Raw genomic sequence first — 17352 nt, forward strand, 5'->3', positions numbered from 1 at the left:
GGCACGATTTTCAGTCGGACTGTGTCGTGCTGAATCGAACATTTTTGATACTAAATTTACTTCTAAAGTATAATTTTCATGTTTTTATATTCTTCAATATATTTATTTTGTTTGTACAAAATGCAGAAATAATTTTTAACAATACGATAATTGGTTAATATAAAATTAATATTATAAAAATTTTCGTTAGGCTTAAAATCGATGAAAATTCAACACGAAGCGACACGCAATGGAGAAAAATTTTAACATCTTGACAGGTTAATGTATTTTTTCGTACATAATGGGTAATTGGAACAAATGACTAATCGGAACAACCCCAGTCCCCAATTGATTCCGATTTTTGACTCTCTACTGTACATATAAAACAAATACAAAGAACTGAATCTAAATACCTCCAAAAACCTTTAACTGGTGAAAGTCTGCTCAAAGTCCCTCAGCAAGATAGCTTGAGAAAGGGCACAGTGAGGTGTCCGAAAACGTTTGCTGAGGAACTTTGAGCAGACTTTCACTGGTTAAAGGTTTTTGGAGGTGTTAGTGATTCAACCTGGTGCTTTAGGTGATTATTTGAATCTAAATATACGCATTAAATGAACTTATACATATACCTTAAATTATGTAGGGTAAGCTTAGTCAGAACTATAATTTTTTGCATATAATCTGCAAAAATTGCTAGAACATGCATTTTTGATTCATATTGATATGGTTCAAAACAGTTTTTTTAATTATCTGTTTTGCTTTTTACAAATTCTTTTTCTCCAGTTAAACATTTTTGATTTAAGTTTGATGATAATTTTTTTTATTACATTATATTATATAATATTTATATAAAAAACAATACCTGGAATATGTTTTCTCAGGCAGCATTATTGTAATTAATGTCCATGTATTAAAACCATTTGCAGAATATTGACTAGATAAATGTAACTGGTAAGGTGAACAGTCAGGATGATCCATTGAATTACTAGGCAAACAATCATATTGAACTTCTTCCCACATATCTATAAAAATATTTTAAATAATCTTTAATTAAAAAGGAAAACTAATGATATTTTGTTTTTACAATATTTTTTAATATATCAAATAAAAATTTTTTCAGATTCAAGTTATGAAAAATGTCTATGTAGTGGATGTACAGTACAGTATCATTAATAGAAGAATACAGGGCCAGATTAACAATAGTGCATGAAGTGCAAAGAAGCATTAACAAAATGACAGGGTTTAAAAAACAGAGAGAGAGAGAGAGAGAGAGAGAGAGAGAAAATCAATAATAATAAAAAAAGGAATATGTTTTGTTTTTAAAATTCAGTTATAGAGAGTGTTGGATAGAAGGTGTTCCTTAAATTCCATGCACAGACCAATTTTTTTTCTCTTTTAATCTGGCTCGGGTAGTTTTAACTAAATTATTTAAAAATAATAACAGATGAAATAAAAATTAATTAAAGTTAAATAAATATTTTTATTTTTATTTATTTTTAAAAATGAAATAAAACTGAAAAATTTATTATTAAATTATAATCTTACTTGATCCTGGATTTTTACTATATTCTAATTTAATATTGTGGTTTGTGATACACTGATGCAATTGATCACAGTCAACAATTATCTGAAAGGAAAATTTTTAATCATCATTAAATACATAACATATAGAAGTAATAAAAATAATTTATTTATCTATTCTATTCCTTAAAATATTCTTTTAGAGAAAATACTCTACACAAGATATGTTAGAATTTTTTACTTTATATTGAGAGAAGTGTCACATTAAATATAACATTTAAAAAAAAAAAAAAGCTCAAAACAATACAAAATGATTATTTCTGTTTTAAATTGAAATTTTACTAAATTATAACTTAGATTTTCAAATGGAAAATAAAATTGATACAGAACAATTTTATCATGTTAAAAATATATCACAAGATCTCATGTAAATGCTGTTGAAGGATCAAAAACATGACTCACAACAACCATTCTAATTAAATGAGTTATATTTCCATCTTCAGAAATTAACTGAATAATGAACCCAAGAGAATTCAAAGTTAGACAAATTTCCAGAAACTCTAATGTTTCATTTTAAGTGATGTTATGTTTAAAATAGTTTTTAGCTAAAAAATGTGACTGTGATTTGTCATTTTAATGTGAATATATTCTATATGCTTTTATCAAACTACAAGGATCACTGCACAAATATTGATGGTAAAACTTATTTTTATATATGATGATTTAATTTAGATCAGTCCAATTCACATAAATCTTATTGTGCAACAAATGAGAAACTTACATGTAGGATCATGAATGTTACATAAAGTGTAAAATCTAAATTATCGAATAGCTCAGAGTTGACTGTGAAATGTGAGATAGAATTGAAGAATTGGAGTCAGTTCAATTCTTCAAAGTGTCAATTTATTATAATGATTTCTTTTTTTTTTTTTTTATTCCTAGAAGTCTACTAATCAAGCAATCTGCAAAAATGAGATTGCTGAAAATTACCATAAAAGTTATTCTGTTGTAAAGTGGAAATTTCTGTTGTATTATGAATATATGTACTTAACATAATTACAATATGTCAACTTCAACTGCTGGAATTTTTAGTTAAATTATATAAACATATTTTTTGTATGTTTCCACCCTTCACTTCACACACTGAACAAACACTTTTGGCCCAATTTACAGGTTAGAAGTTGTCCAAAGATAAAGGCGTTATGTTGCATTGTAAAATAAAATAATCCAAAGATTCTGTAACATTATTTAAAATTCTTATGTTGTAATCAGTATATATAAATGTAAATAAAATTAAAAATGTCCTCATGTTGGAAAGATGCCAAATTGTTAAGAAAAACATTTGATATACAAAAATTAAGAATAATTGAAGCCCTCAACATCTATAAAGTGACATTAACAATAGAGAAAGCATCAACATATCATAAGCATTACTTTCTAAACTTACTTATGATCAGGCCTGTGAGTCAGAATAGGAATTGTCAAAAATCTGCTGACTCTGATTCTGGATGTGTGTGAGGGTATAATTTTGTTCAACCACTTTGAAGTTTAATAACTCTCGTGTTAAACCATCCAACTCTAATTCAAAAACCACAAAGTTATTAAGCTTCAAACATGGTGAACAAAATTGTGCCACACTCAAACACATTCTAACATCCATACACACAGAGAAAAAATCCTCGAATCTTTTGCATATCTTGACATTTCAAGGTATGCTGATCTAAAACTGTAAAAATTTGGGGGAATCATTTTTCAACCGATCGCTACACTTTCCCTGTTATATATAACAGCTGGGAAAGTAAAATTATCGAATACATATTTATATATTGACTATGTCATTATTTAGAGGAGTGTTTTAGCTTTGGAATAAAAAAAGTTTCTATGGCAAAAACAATTTTTCTGCCATAAAAGTCTGTACAAGGTCGCATAATAATGCTAAAAATCTTCCTAAAAAAACTGTGTACTTTTGATTGGAAATGGTTGTTTGAATAACAGTGTGTTGACAAGAATATGTAGTTAACTTTTTGACACTAATTAGTTTTTATTTATCCTCGATAGAGCTGGCTAATTTTTAGTTTTGTTACTACTATAAAAAATCAATATGATTCTATAAATCACATAATTTTTTAAAATACTTGCATATAAATAATTTGTTTGCTTTATTTTTCTTATATTACAGATGTTCAATAATTAATTTTTTATTTATAAGTATACAAAATGTAAGTAGGCTTGTTTTTGTCTACATTTGTAAAAATATGGAAATATATATGAAACCTATAAAACTTACTCAATAAAACTCTACACATTGAAAACAATGCTGTTTGTCACATGACACAATCCTCCCACAGTAGTTAGTTTATTATGACTTACTATATTTTTCTAAAAATAAAATCTTTTATTAGAAGAATAAAATAAAATATTCTGAAAAGTGTACACTTTCCAGAATACTTGTAAAATATGAAAGGAATGCTACTTCCCCTGACATAATGTATATGATGTGTAGTCTATTATCTGACACAAAGGCATTGTCTTGATTTTGCTCTATAACTTTTTTAAATTTCACTTTTATTGATACCAACAGGAGAGAAGTTAAGTTATACTTAACTTCTATAAGAGACACTTAACTATAAGAGACAAATTGTATTTCTTTCTTTAAAATAAACCCATTGGATATAATTTTCTGATTAGATATGATTTAAATGCAATTTATAAAAATTACTAAAAAAGCAATCTAAAATTTATTTATGATGATTGATTTCCAGATATTTTTAAATACAGATTAATTAAAAATAAATTTTTTATTAAAGTAATTTTTCCAAAATATTTATATAATTCAATGGCAACTAATTTTCATAATCAATCGCACAGATAAAAAATAATAAAAACCCTACATACTCTTGTAAAAGTTAAGACAACAGTATAATTGTGAAATTTGCATTATAAGATAGAAGAAAGTGTTGATTTTTCTAGTGAAAAAGTTTGAAGATGATATCTATTACAAAACAAAAAATTTTTGTGATAAACACAAATGAACAAAAATTTCTAAAACTTGTTGTGAGAGTCAATAGTGTGCAGTTAACTCTATTCCATCAAACCTCACCAATTTGTTAATGAATCATCAAAATAACAGATGAGGTGAAGCAATCATCTGTGTGAGGTATTCTCATAAACTTTAGCCATTTGTACAGAATAATGGGTAGACAGAAGATCGCAATGGTATGTTATAAAATTAAAAGTGGCAAAACAACTGACAAAATTTTTTGAATTTTTACAAGAATTACTGCTAGTATGTTAGTATAATGAGTGAAAAATGATTAAAAGTACAGAACTGGTGTGTGACACTCCTATTTAACTATTATTTTATTTTATCATTTCTGTATGTCTTGCATTAGAGAATGACATCGAAATTAGCAACACTATATTTTGATAAAAATTTTGACTGTCAGCTTTTTTTGATCATGATATAGGCTTGTTTCAAAATTACAGGTTGAGAGCTCTGTAATTATATTTAGTCTTTGAAAATATTTTAACTGGAGTTAATCATTCTTACAAATTTAGCTAATATAATCAAAATTTGTTACTTTCAATATTAGTTAACAATAGTTTTTATTAACGAATTAACTATTTCCTCAAATTCTATATCTTATGCTAATTTTAATTGTTATAATTAATTATACTTACCCTAAACTGAATCATATAATTTTCACCAATAATAAGTTCTCTTGTAGTTATACTTCTTTCTCCATTCTCTGTATCAGTTAGCCATACCATTGAATTACCATAAGTAGAATGACAATATTTATTTTTTATCTGTAAAGAATTAATAAGCATAAATAATTGATAAACATTATGCCTAAAATGCTTACTAATTTGATATATTAATATTAATTTTTATTAATGAATTTAATATTTTTATAAGTTTATATCATTAAGAAATACATCAAATATTTAAAACATTTAAACATAAATGAATAAAGATTAAAAATACAAATTTTAAACTGGAATTAAAAATCTTTAAATTATCAACTATAAGTGATCTAGGAAAAGCAAATTTTATCAAAAATTTCAGACTTGTATATGATTTTTCCCATTCATATTCTTACTGTTGCTGATGTTTTTTATTCTAGTTTAAACACTCAACATTTTAAGTCTTAAACTTATTTCTAAAATAATTGGAATTTAGATTAGTGGAGAATATAAGATTATGTGATTACAAATCAAATTTAAATATGAACATATGAAAATAAAATGTATCATGATGTAACAAGCAAGACTATTTGTACAAAAGAACTTTATATAAGAGATTTAGATCCGGGTCTTATTTTAATGTACTTGTTTTAGATATTCATTGGCATATCCAACAAATTCTTTGTTTCATTTATTAAAGATATTTTTTCTTTACAAAATGTCAAATTATAATTTTTAGCTTTTTTATTATACAAGTAAGAGAAGTCTGGAGTTATTTTAGATCCACATTATGTTATTTCTCTTAAATTTACTTTAAGAAGGAGATTTTGTTCTATAATTCTATTAAAGCAAATTCAGAAAGTTGTTGTTATTCAACTTTAATTAATATTTTTGTAATTTTAAGTTTTATCTTAATTAATATTCTTTTCCTCACTTTATATATGTTCAGATTTCTGGTACTGTTTGAATATATTTTTTTAAATTATTGTAACACTGCATTTCAAGTAAAGGAATTTAGTTTTGAAATTCAAATTTAAAAGTTAATTCCTTCAAAATTTTAAATTTCATGGTAAGATTAGTTAGAAAATTCAGTTAAATGACATTGATTTAAAAACAGCATTAATATATAGTTTCCATCACAGAGAAATTATTTCTCTGCATATCTTATGAAATTTCCAGCCCTGTGCAAGTTATGATGCAGTGCAACAAAAACTAAGTTAAGTAGGTCTGGTGTTTCATTTTTAAGTTTCAATTTGATTAAACTTTTTAATGTTTGGTTACATCTTTTCAAGAACAATAGCAAACTGTACTCTTTATATCACTGTTTTATACCTTATACATGTAATTAATAAAATAATGTAATGTTCAATAGTCAATGATGTATATTATTACTTAGTACAATTAAGAAGTTGATCAAGGATGTGCATTATGTAATTTTGTGGGTGGTATGCGTGACAACATTATGAGGTGTTACAGGGGATGGAATGGAATAAATTAAAATTTTTCTTAAATAATTTTGAAATATTCCAAAGTATAAAATATGAAATTTATACCTGCCCATGTGGATGAAACCACCAATTTTGTTCATCAATACCATTTTCAAAGTCTTCATATAATTCTGGAGGATTTATTTGTGAGCCACCAATATGTATATCATCAAGAGACCAAGCAGGAATAAGGTATTCTTTATAATTTTCATTAATTCCCAAATTAGTAGCTTGCCACCAACGAATTCTGGTAGCTGGTGATCTTGCTATTGTAGGTATTAATAAATAATCACTTCGAGGAGTAGAATATAATGTATAGTCTAATTCATGTATTAAATTCCAAGAAATTCCTGTTAAAAATTATTTTATATAAAAATTTTTTTTATATTTATATTTATTAAATTATTTAAAAATGACAATAAATATCTATAAAACTATGTTACTACTATAGGTATAAACATTAGATAATTTTTTATTTTATTTAAGTTTTATCTTTCTTTTCTTATTTAATCAAATATATGAAATATCTTCAAGATACTTTAATTAACTAAATAAAATAATTTTTTCATACCTCCATCTATAGAAAACTGCAATAAAATACTTTGATTTCTATATAAAGCATCAATGCATGCAATTCCATCTCCACTTCCACCAAGATGAGCGATATATTGAATGAATCTATAAATTGAAAACTATAAATTTTTACATAATATTGCATAAAATAATTCAATAAATTAAACAGAAAAATACATACTTTGCATCTCTTAAATCCATATCTGTTGTTTCTAATATCCTCAGTCCCCATCCACTAAATGTAATAGATGTACCTTCTATCAAAGATTGACAAGGATAATCTATTTTACCACCAAATATTTGGGACCAATAGGTGGTGTCAATTTTTGGATAATTAAATGTGTCTTTAAAGTATTTCTAAAAACATCAAAACCATTATTTAAATTTTTTTTTAATCTCAAAAATATTAAATGCAAGTTTTAAAATATTAATGTTTTATCAATTTTTAAAAATGTTATATATAAATGCATATAATACATATATATATAAATTATTTATTAAATAAATAATAACTAATAATTTTAGTATTATTTATTAAATTGAAATAGAAACTGATATTATATCAAATTGAAAAAGTCCAGCAATGAAGTTGTTTAACTTTCCCAGCAATATTTAAAACTGCAAGTGTGGCACAATCTGTTATGCTATTTTATTTTAAAATTTTTATATTTTTAATTATTAGAAATTGGCAAAAAGCTTAATTTTGAGGATAGGAATGGGTTTTATAAAAATTTGTAAATGCTAATAATGAGTAAAAACGCCATTAAGTCTAACCCTATTTGAGATATGACCCATAACTCCTCCCACTCCACAGACCTTTGTGCCATTTCAGTGGGTTTTGGGCTATGTTTTTATTTTTTGTTTGTTTGGGTTGTATAAAGGTTGGCAGTACTTTAGAGTGTATTTAAGGGATTGCAGATTGGTTACAGAAGTGTTTTTGCTTTTTCCTATGTGTGTGTCCAGGTGTTTGGAGGAAATGTATTGTGAAGTGGAAGCAGCATCTAGATAGGCAGGTAAGACCTGACTAGTATTGAAGTAATCGGTTTGCAGTAAGAGGAATTTTAACCAGAAGATTGGAACATTTGTTGGGTCTCAATCAATTGTTGGGAAGAAACATTAACCAAGAATTAGTTTCTGTGAGAGACGCACGTGTCTTGGTTGGCTGAAAGGACTGGTATGGTATAAAACTCATTGTACAGACCAAGCCTGTATAATTTGTAAGTGACTGTATATGTTTCCTGTGAACAACAGTGTAAATTTTTGTATATATCGACGTTATATCTGTACATAAACTTAGTTTAAGTTGGCTTTCCTTTGTCTTCATTCCACGTGGTAATCTTTCACATTCACAATTATCTCAATACAGAGCATTGTGAATCCCACACCTTTCACTACCAAAATTTAATAGCATCAATCTCCCAACACAATCCTCCCTGCAAAATTTCAGAAATTTTCAACAAAAAAGCACAGGAGTTATTAAGCTTCAAAGAGGGTGAACAAAATTGTGCTCCCCTCATATACATAAACATCCATACATACAGAAAATACCCACAAATTTTTTTCATTTCTTGATGTTTCAAGGCCCTGAGTCCAAAACTGTAAAAATCTTGAGGAATTATTTTTTGACCAATTGTCATACTTTCCCTCTGTTATATACGAGGGGCAGTCAAAAAGTTCTTGGAATTGTGATCCTGCACTGTAGTGTCACGAGATATGGCAACGCAGACCGAATCACCTTCAAAATAGGTCCCTTCTGCACAAACATGCTTGTTCCATTGATTCTACTACTGTTGAAAGCAAGTGTGGAATGCTTCTTTTGGAAACTTCAAGAGTTGGGACATTGTATTCGATATGTCCTCCTTGCTTGTGAAACAAGTCTGTTTGAGGTCCATTTTGAGAGTAGGAAACAGCCAAAAGTCCCTGGAAACAAGATCTGGAGAGTAAGTTGTCTGGATGTTGACAGGAATGCTTTTGTCAGTGAGGAATTGCTGTACAAGTGATGTGTGACTTGATGCACTATTGTGATGGAAAAACCATTGTTCATGCCATGCCATAAATTTGGTTAGTCCTAATTGTTAGTTAGATTAGGGATTCTTAGTTTGGTTTCCAATTAGGATATAGGTTAGGTTAAATTAGATTAGGGTTTGTTAGCTTTAGTCTGTTACAGAGCTGGCACCACCAGAGGTCGTGCAAGACAGACGGCCCTGACTAATGTATAAGGGTGGAGATCACCCAGTCCGGGAAGGACCCCGAATAAAGTATTCAGAGTAAGTGTCTGTATTTCTGTCTCATGGGGGGGTTCCAAGTGTGTCACAAAGGGCATATAAACACCAAGTAAACCACTTAAAACATAGTCCTCAGGTTAGGTTCATCCTAGGTTATGGTAGATTAGTTTAGTTAGTGAGTAAGTTAATGCTTAAAAAAAAATTAAAAAAAAGGGGGGGTCTTGCCCGTTCGTCTTGTCTAGTTTCTCATTCTGTTCATTTCCTTTTCGTGCTGTCTGTCTAGCTGTTAAGTAGTATTAAGATTCACAATCGCATTCAGTTTTATTAGTATTAAGTAGACATAAGTCTTCCTACTAACAGCCACTTGGCTGTTAGTAGGAAGACTTATGTCTGTTATTTATTCATGGTGGCACTCAATTATTGGTGTTCGCTACACTCAAGTTTTCTTTTAGACCTTTTGGGGGACTATGGCCTTGCAGCATAAAAACTGCATGCCAACATCAAATATAGAGGGTACTGTAGCCATATGTACGCTGTTCAGCGGGATCCTATCTTTCTCTACTCTCTATGTCCTTTCCCTCCTTCTTCCCCCTTTCTCTTACCCTCTTTTCTGTCAGCTAAACACTTCGTGTACAGCCGATGTCTTTCTTGTATGTGTGTATGTATGTCCATGCCATGTTGGGCTGCTTCCTCCATACTGCATCGCACAACTCTGCAGCAGTTTTTCCTAATTTGCAAATGAACTTGATGTTTTTAATGTTGTTCAAACTAGGACATTGCACCAAATGATAAGCAGTTACGCCCAACAAAGATGCTACAGTAACAACTGTGCAAATCTTGACTGAGTAAACTTGCATAAGCATTATCACATATCAAACAGACATGCTGAGCTTCCTACCACAGCAATGCATAACCTTATCTTATATCGCATTTTCTAACTGTAAGTAAATTCTGGGAACTCTTTGACTGCTCCTTGTATAACAGAGCTGGGAAAGTAAAAATTGAATTTATAAAAGCATTTTATTAAGAATCTTTTATCTAATCTAATCTGAAAATTAATTTAATGAAAATACTTTCTGCTTAAAATAGTTAATACTGCAATTAACAAATTATATTTCAAAAACTGCTTATGGAGTTTAAAATGTTTTCAAGTATAACCATTCATCTTCAAGAATGTTTAATTTATGTAGAACCAATAATCTTCTCTGAAAATCTTTTGTACAGAAATGTCTGTTATTTTTTTTTTTTAAAAGATATTACTCATAAAAGATTTAAAATTTACAAATCATATTTTTAAGCTCAAGCAGTTTTTAAATATCTTTATAAATGATTCTTATGAAGATTTTGTAATCAGATAAATTATATTTGTTTAGCAATGTGGTATATGGTGATATTAAGCATTATGTATTATCTCCACCTAATAATACAAAAAATAATATGAAATAATTTTAATTTTATTAAATAATTATTTTATAAAATTAAATAAATCTGTTGGAGACTCCAATAATATCTAGTTTAATAAGCTGATAAAGCAATTTGTTTTTCTACATGCAATCATATTTCAATATCAAATACATGAATTTTTAAATAAACTATCATATAGCATTTACACTAAATTTTAACAAATAATTAGTAGTTTTTGTTTTATTTATATATACATAAATATAAAATATATACATATATCATCATCCAAATTTAATATATTCCCAAAAATGGTTCAAATACAAAGAATTTGGATATTGGGAAGTTGTTTTCTATTATTTCTTATTCTATAGAAAAATTCTAACTTCTTTACCTGTTCTAATAACTTGAATCAATTTCACCTGATAGTGAAATTGATTCAAGTTATTCATCTTTTGTTAAGGTCAAATTTTGATATTAATTAATTAAAAATTAGTATTAACATATTCTGAAATTATTTGACTTTTCAGATTTATATATAATAAATATGATTTGTGATTTAGTTTGTATCATTTTATAATGTTCTAGTAAAAATATAAAAAAATATTACTGTTTAATAAAACTTAGTGTACAGTGTTAGAACTTACTATATTTGCTGTTACATTTCTACAATACTCTCCAGAATATCCTTTATCACATTTACATTGGAATTTATAACAGGAACCATGTCCAAAACAATTATATTTACAGGCTGGACCAATATAAATATCTTTTATACCCCAATTATGTGAAACTGAAAGTTCTTGAGTTGCTTCTTGATTCCAACGAAAACGAGTCCATCTATTAAAAATAAATAGTAAGATGAATATGTAATTTTATATGTTCTATGTATTGTGAGATTCTGGAAATTTTAATAGAAAATATTTTAAATTTAAATATAATATTTTGATATTTTATAAAAGTTAACCAAATTCAAAGAGAACAAGGAACAAATGATTCCTGTGTTGAAAGTCAGTCTTGGGAGATAAAGATCTCTCTCAGGAACTAAGTAGCTGAATAACCAAAAGACTCATCATGACATCCCATCAGATGGTCTAAAAAAACCTAATCTCCATTGGAGGAGAGTTGAGGTATAAATAAGAGATATGTGCCAAACTCTGTGCACAACATACAGCACATCGTCTAGTATCCTCTTATGTTTGAAATAGTGCCATAATACTCCTTGGGACTGGAACTTCCGCCCACAGAATAAACTTAAGATAATACAAGTTATTAAGAAGTAATATATAATATTTTTGTAAACTCTCTTGCTGTTAGGGAAATATAAAGTTTGTTAGGAATAGACCTTATATAATTAGGTTGGATATAATGTCCAGAGATATCCATTTGTATTTAATCTTTTTCCATTAAATTTTATTTTGTTATTTGTTAACCTGTCTATTTGTAATGGCTTTACAGAACGGACTTTCTATCACTTACTCACAAGTCTCTCCACTCCTAGAATTTTAGCCCTCCTTTTTAGGAAGTAAATTAAGTTAATTTTAATCACACGATAGGGTGCAAAATATATCCCTATCTGGTGTTGGGACCCTAACTGAGACGAGGGTCTTATGATTTTCTTGTCTCAAACATAAAATTTGCCATCCTTAGACTCAGTGAGCGATTTTTACCAAATCGTAGCCATTAAATCATTCAATCATTTGACTTTATCAAACTTGGTTCCTCACAGTATACTAAAAGCTGAAATTCTATAGTTTTGTTAAATAAAAGAATATAGAAAGAAAAATGAAGAAGCCTTGTGTTTTCTACTATTAACCCATTGTAAAAATTTTTTTAAAGAATTTTCTTGTAAATTTTAAATAGAATTCTTTTTCAAATTTTATATAAATTTAATTTTCAAATCTTTTTAGAATGAATGAATATCCATTTATAGTACAATAAAGTGTCGTTTATCTGAAAGCCGATCAACCAAAATGTCGGTTAACTGAAAGCATTCCAGTCTGACTGTGTCATGCTGAATCGAATGTTTTTGATAGTAGATTAACTTTCAAAATATAATTTTTTTGTTTTTATATTCTTCAATATATTTATTTTGTTTGTACAAAATAAAGAAATAATTTTTAACAATACAATAGCCATGATTATTATTTTAAAAAATTTATGTTAGGCTTAACATCAACAAAAATTCAACACGAAGAGACAACGGAGAAAAATTTCAACATGGGATAGGTTAATATATTTTTGATACATAATTAGTTATCCAAACAACCCCAGTCCTGAATTGATTCGGATAAATGATGCTCTTCTGTAATTTATAATTTAATTAATTGATTCTGAAATAATAACAGCAATTCAATAAAGAATTCTAGTTAATAATATTCAACTGTTTTTGCAGCATCCATCATCAAATTCTAAGCATAATTAAAATGTTTGACTTTTCTGTTCAATTAATTTTTAATTGATTTAATTTATTTATTTAATTTAAACTTTCACATTTAAAAACTTAACAGTTTTTAAATGTGAAAGTTTTTTAAAACACATAACTCATAACATCTATGATAACCATATGAGTATCAGTTCTGTTTAATACAAAAACAAGTGTACTAAACTAGATAAAGGTACTGTGGTTATTTATTATATTAAAATTTTATTTCAAACTCAAATTATTCATAAATTATCATCAATTGAACTAGCAAAAGAAGCTAGAGATGCTATTGGCTTTCTCCATAAAGATATCCCTGTTTGCAAAATTTTATAATGAGTTGTAAATTGTTTTGATAAGTTGTTGGATGATCTTTTATTGATTTTGTCAGTCTGTAATATTAATGTTTATGTTAGTAAAAATAAAACATTTTAAATTGCTTATTAAATTTTTAATTTTATACTGAAATTAATTATTATTTTATACTTAAATTTTACAAATTTATACATGAGAAAGTATAATTGAAATATATTTTTATCATTACTTGGATTTAGCTAATCCAGTTAAAGGAATGGTAATTCTTTGCCATTTCATAGGTGCTTGATATATTGATGGAAATTGTGCAACTCCTGAAAATCCAGGATCAGATGGTAAAAACTGAGGAGTAACATAATGCCATGTTTGTCCAAAATCAATTGAAAATTCTAATTTGATAGGTATTATTGGATCATTCCATGAAGCATTGCATCCTAAAGATATCTGAAAAATATAAAATATATGTATACATATTTAATGTAATATATATTATACTTATTATAATATATTTAATTATATTTGAATTTGATTTCTTAGAAATTCATTCCTAAAAAGTATTTATTAAATAAAAATAAGTATATTTGGCATTAGAAAAATTTAAATTAAAGGAAAACTGTTAAAAGAACAAATTAAAAGTATAATTACAAATGTTTGTGATATTTATACAATATTATCATCAGGAATATACAGAATAATCAGAGTATGTGAAAAAACACTATTTAAATTTAAAAAATAAAGCTTTACATAAAATTTTTTACAACAACAATATTAAATACATAAAATATATCAAAGTGTATTAATTTAAAATGTAAATTTTTATGTTGATATTTTCATTTGAGTTCCTTCAAGAATCATTCAAAACACATCCTGCCTGTTTTAATCAATTTCTTAGTTTAACATGAGATTTATATTTTTATTGTGTCATATATGTAGTGTAATGAATGTTATTTGTTTGTTCTTTTATAAACTGTCATTAATTTTAAGATTAAATTTGAAATTTTAATAGTTTTGTTAAAAAATAAATATAAAAATAGAGAGAGAATGAGAAGAGCAGTTTATAAAATATGAAGAGATGACAAACAACAGGGAGAAGAGAAAAGGAATATGGGAAAGATGATGCAGGTGGTGAAGGAGCAAGAGAGAGAGGGAAAAATTTTGGGGAGTTGGGAACTGGACACAGAAGGGAAAGATTAGGCTAGATATTGTATAATTTTGTGGGCTAAATGTTTTAAGTGAAAATTGTGAATTGTGAACTAATTGTGTTCTAATTAGTGAAATAATCAACAGAAAAATTAAGATTTGTTTGAATTTTGTTCAACTTAGAGAGTTTAACCAATGTGGTGGAGTTAAGTCAAAGTAGTGTTGGCAGAGGAAATAGCTGTGAAAAGTTTGTTATTTCTTACATGTGATTTTAGCTGTTGAGCAATGTTTATTTAAAGACTTTATTCATTTTAAATCCCAGTATAAATAACTACTATATGTTTTTCCATTATAATTATTTTCCTTTATTTTTACAATATTTCTTTAATTGCTACATTTAGATACCATTATTTACATTTTATCTTTTGTATTTAATTGTATATATCTTTTATTTGTAACAATAATTTTCATACTGGTTATGTACACTACATCTATTTGTGTTTGTTTTTATCTTTTAATTTATGGTTTATTTCCATTGAACTTGTTCCATATATTTTAAAAGGGTAGCAAATTGTTTATTGGGGCAGTAATCTCAAGCATTTGCATTATTTTTGTATTGAATAATAAAGAATAAACATAAATTATGAAATGCTTTACAGAGTTGATATGATAATCTATATATACAAAATCAAACTTAGCCATAATGAATCAAACCATGATTTAACAATATACTAGAGGCTAGTTATTTCCAGCATAATACTATACTAATAAACTAGTGTGTTGATAAAATAATAGTACAAAAAAAAATCTAATAAATCTGCAGTTTCTCTATTCAGCATTATCTCATAATAATATTTTTACCATAATCAACAAGAAAATAACACATGTTAGTTTTCTTCAAAAAAAAAATTAGAAGTTTTTGTACTAGAAAAATTCATGTTTTTCAGAATTTCCTTCAAAATTAGAATTTTTATCATATTAATGCTAAAAACATATATATATATATTCATTCTGCAAAATACTAACTTGCAATATTATCAATTTTGAAACAGTAAAAGTCTCAAAATCCAAACAACTTGAAAACCTGGGTTTTTTAAAATAACAAACTTTTGTGAATTTACGGTCTATTACTTTTTATATACATTCAGTAAATTCAGCAACAATAATAATAATAATTCTTTAATCAGTAAAGGTGGGATAAACAAAGAATAACTGTTGTATGCCTCAATGTTCAACAACATATAAACACTCGAATACTTTTGTAAAGAATATAATATCTAATAGAGCATTTTTTCTTTTGTAAACGATTTCCAGAACAAATTTATACTGTATTATTTCATAGTAAAACACTATTATAATTTACTTGTTTTCTTATTTTTTTCCTCTCTTCTTGAATGTGAATCTTAAAGTTATCTCTGAGAATCTGGAAAACCCAGAAATTTGGACCATTCGAATCCCCAAGCCATCTAGACTTTTGGACTCTTACTGTATTCAAATTTAATAGACATGCTACAAACTAGGTAAAACTTACTTCAATATGAAATATATTTTTTTAAATTCAGTTTCTCACATTTTATGATCCAATAAAGAAATAATAATAAAATTTATAAAACAACAAAATAAAAAAATTAATACCATAAATTGCAAAATATAGTCTTCTTTTATATGAAGATCAATTGTTTCTAAAGTAGCATTTTCATTATTTGTTGCATCTCCAATTGCTACTGAGTTAATACTTCCACAGTAATGTCCTTGAACTATATTATTATAAACTAGCCATTTTCTGTGTGATAAAAAGTTTCCTTCCCATAAATCACTTAAATTAATAGGCGCTGATGTTAATCCTCCAATAAAAACATTGTCAATTGCCCAATCACTGTGAGCTCGTCCATTGTGTTCAGGTTGCCACCAACGAACTCTTACTCCATTTTGATTAAATTCAGTTGGTAAAGGCACAGCAATATAACTGAAATATATTTTCATCTAAGTAAATAAAATTAACAAAAAAATATTTTCTGAATATAACTTTATTTGCAACTTTATTAAACAAATATTGCTAATAAAAACACAAGTATTAATAAAATTTGAGATTTTAACTAAATTACTAAAACTATTATATTTAAAATTTAAATTTTAAATAAGCAAAACAAAAATAAGCAAAATTTAATTGAAAAGAGATGATAATTCTTATTTAGTTATCATCATTTGAAAATCTGTGTGTGTACATATCAAATGTGCAAATACATATTCTAAGATAAAAATAAAAAATTTAAATAAATTTATTGCTATTAAAATAAATTATTGAGTAAGAAATTAGATTTTTGTAAAAAATAGCCTATATACAAAATTGCATAGATAAAAATTATTTCTTCAATTTCTTCAAAATGTGCAAATAACACCCCCGTACCAAAATGTTCTGCCCAACCTTTGTCCTCATAGAACAACAATCCTATTGCTGTTACTGAATACTGGTCCCCTTAGCAAAAATTTTAAAAAACTAGATTCTTATTTATATCACAATCAAACATTTTTACTTAAAGTTTAAAGTAATTTTAATAAAATACTCATCTTACAGATAATTCTAAATGAGAATTTTTGAAGATGT

At 26.7% G+C, this 17352-nt stretch overlaps 1 protein-coding gene across 1 annotated transcript in view; it reads right to left on the minus strand.

Annotated features, from left to right (window-relative positions):
- Window positions 1-17352, minus strand: part of LOC136975928 (reelin-like) — a 203913-nt gene that overhangs the window by 19246 nt on the left and 167315 nt on the right. The window contains exons 44-52 of the mRNA XM_067271094.1: window positions 16383-16713; window positions 13837-14051; window positions 11518-11710; window positions 7426-7601; window positions 7243-7349; window positions 6738-7021; window positions 5179-5307; window positions 1522-1603; window positions 839-998 (exon numbers count right to left, since the gene is read on the minus strand). Coding sequence (XP_067127195.1) covers window positions 839-998; window positions 1522-1603; window positions 5179-5307; window positions 6738-7021; window positions 7243-7349; window positions 7426-7601; window positions 11518-11710; window positions 13837-14051; window positions 16383-16713 — 1677 coding nt within the window. The remainder of the gene's footprint in view (window positions 1-838; window positions 999-1521; window positions 1604-5178; window positions 5308-6737; window positions 7022-7242; window positions 7350-7425; window positions 7602-11517; window positions 11711-13836; window positions 14052-16382; window positions 16714-17352) is intronic.

The sequence above is a fragment of the Centruroides vittatus genome, unplaced genomic scaffold (assembly GCF_030686945.1).
Source record: "Centruroides vittatus isolate TY-2023 unplaced genomic scaffold, ASM3068694v2 contig_391, whole genome shotgun sequence".
Lineage (NCBI taxonomy): Eukaryota > Metazoa > Arthropoda > Arachnida > Scorpiones > Buthidae > Centruroides > Centruroides vittatus.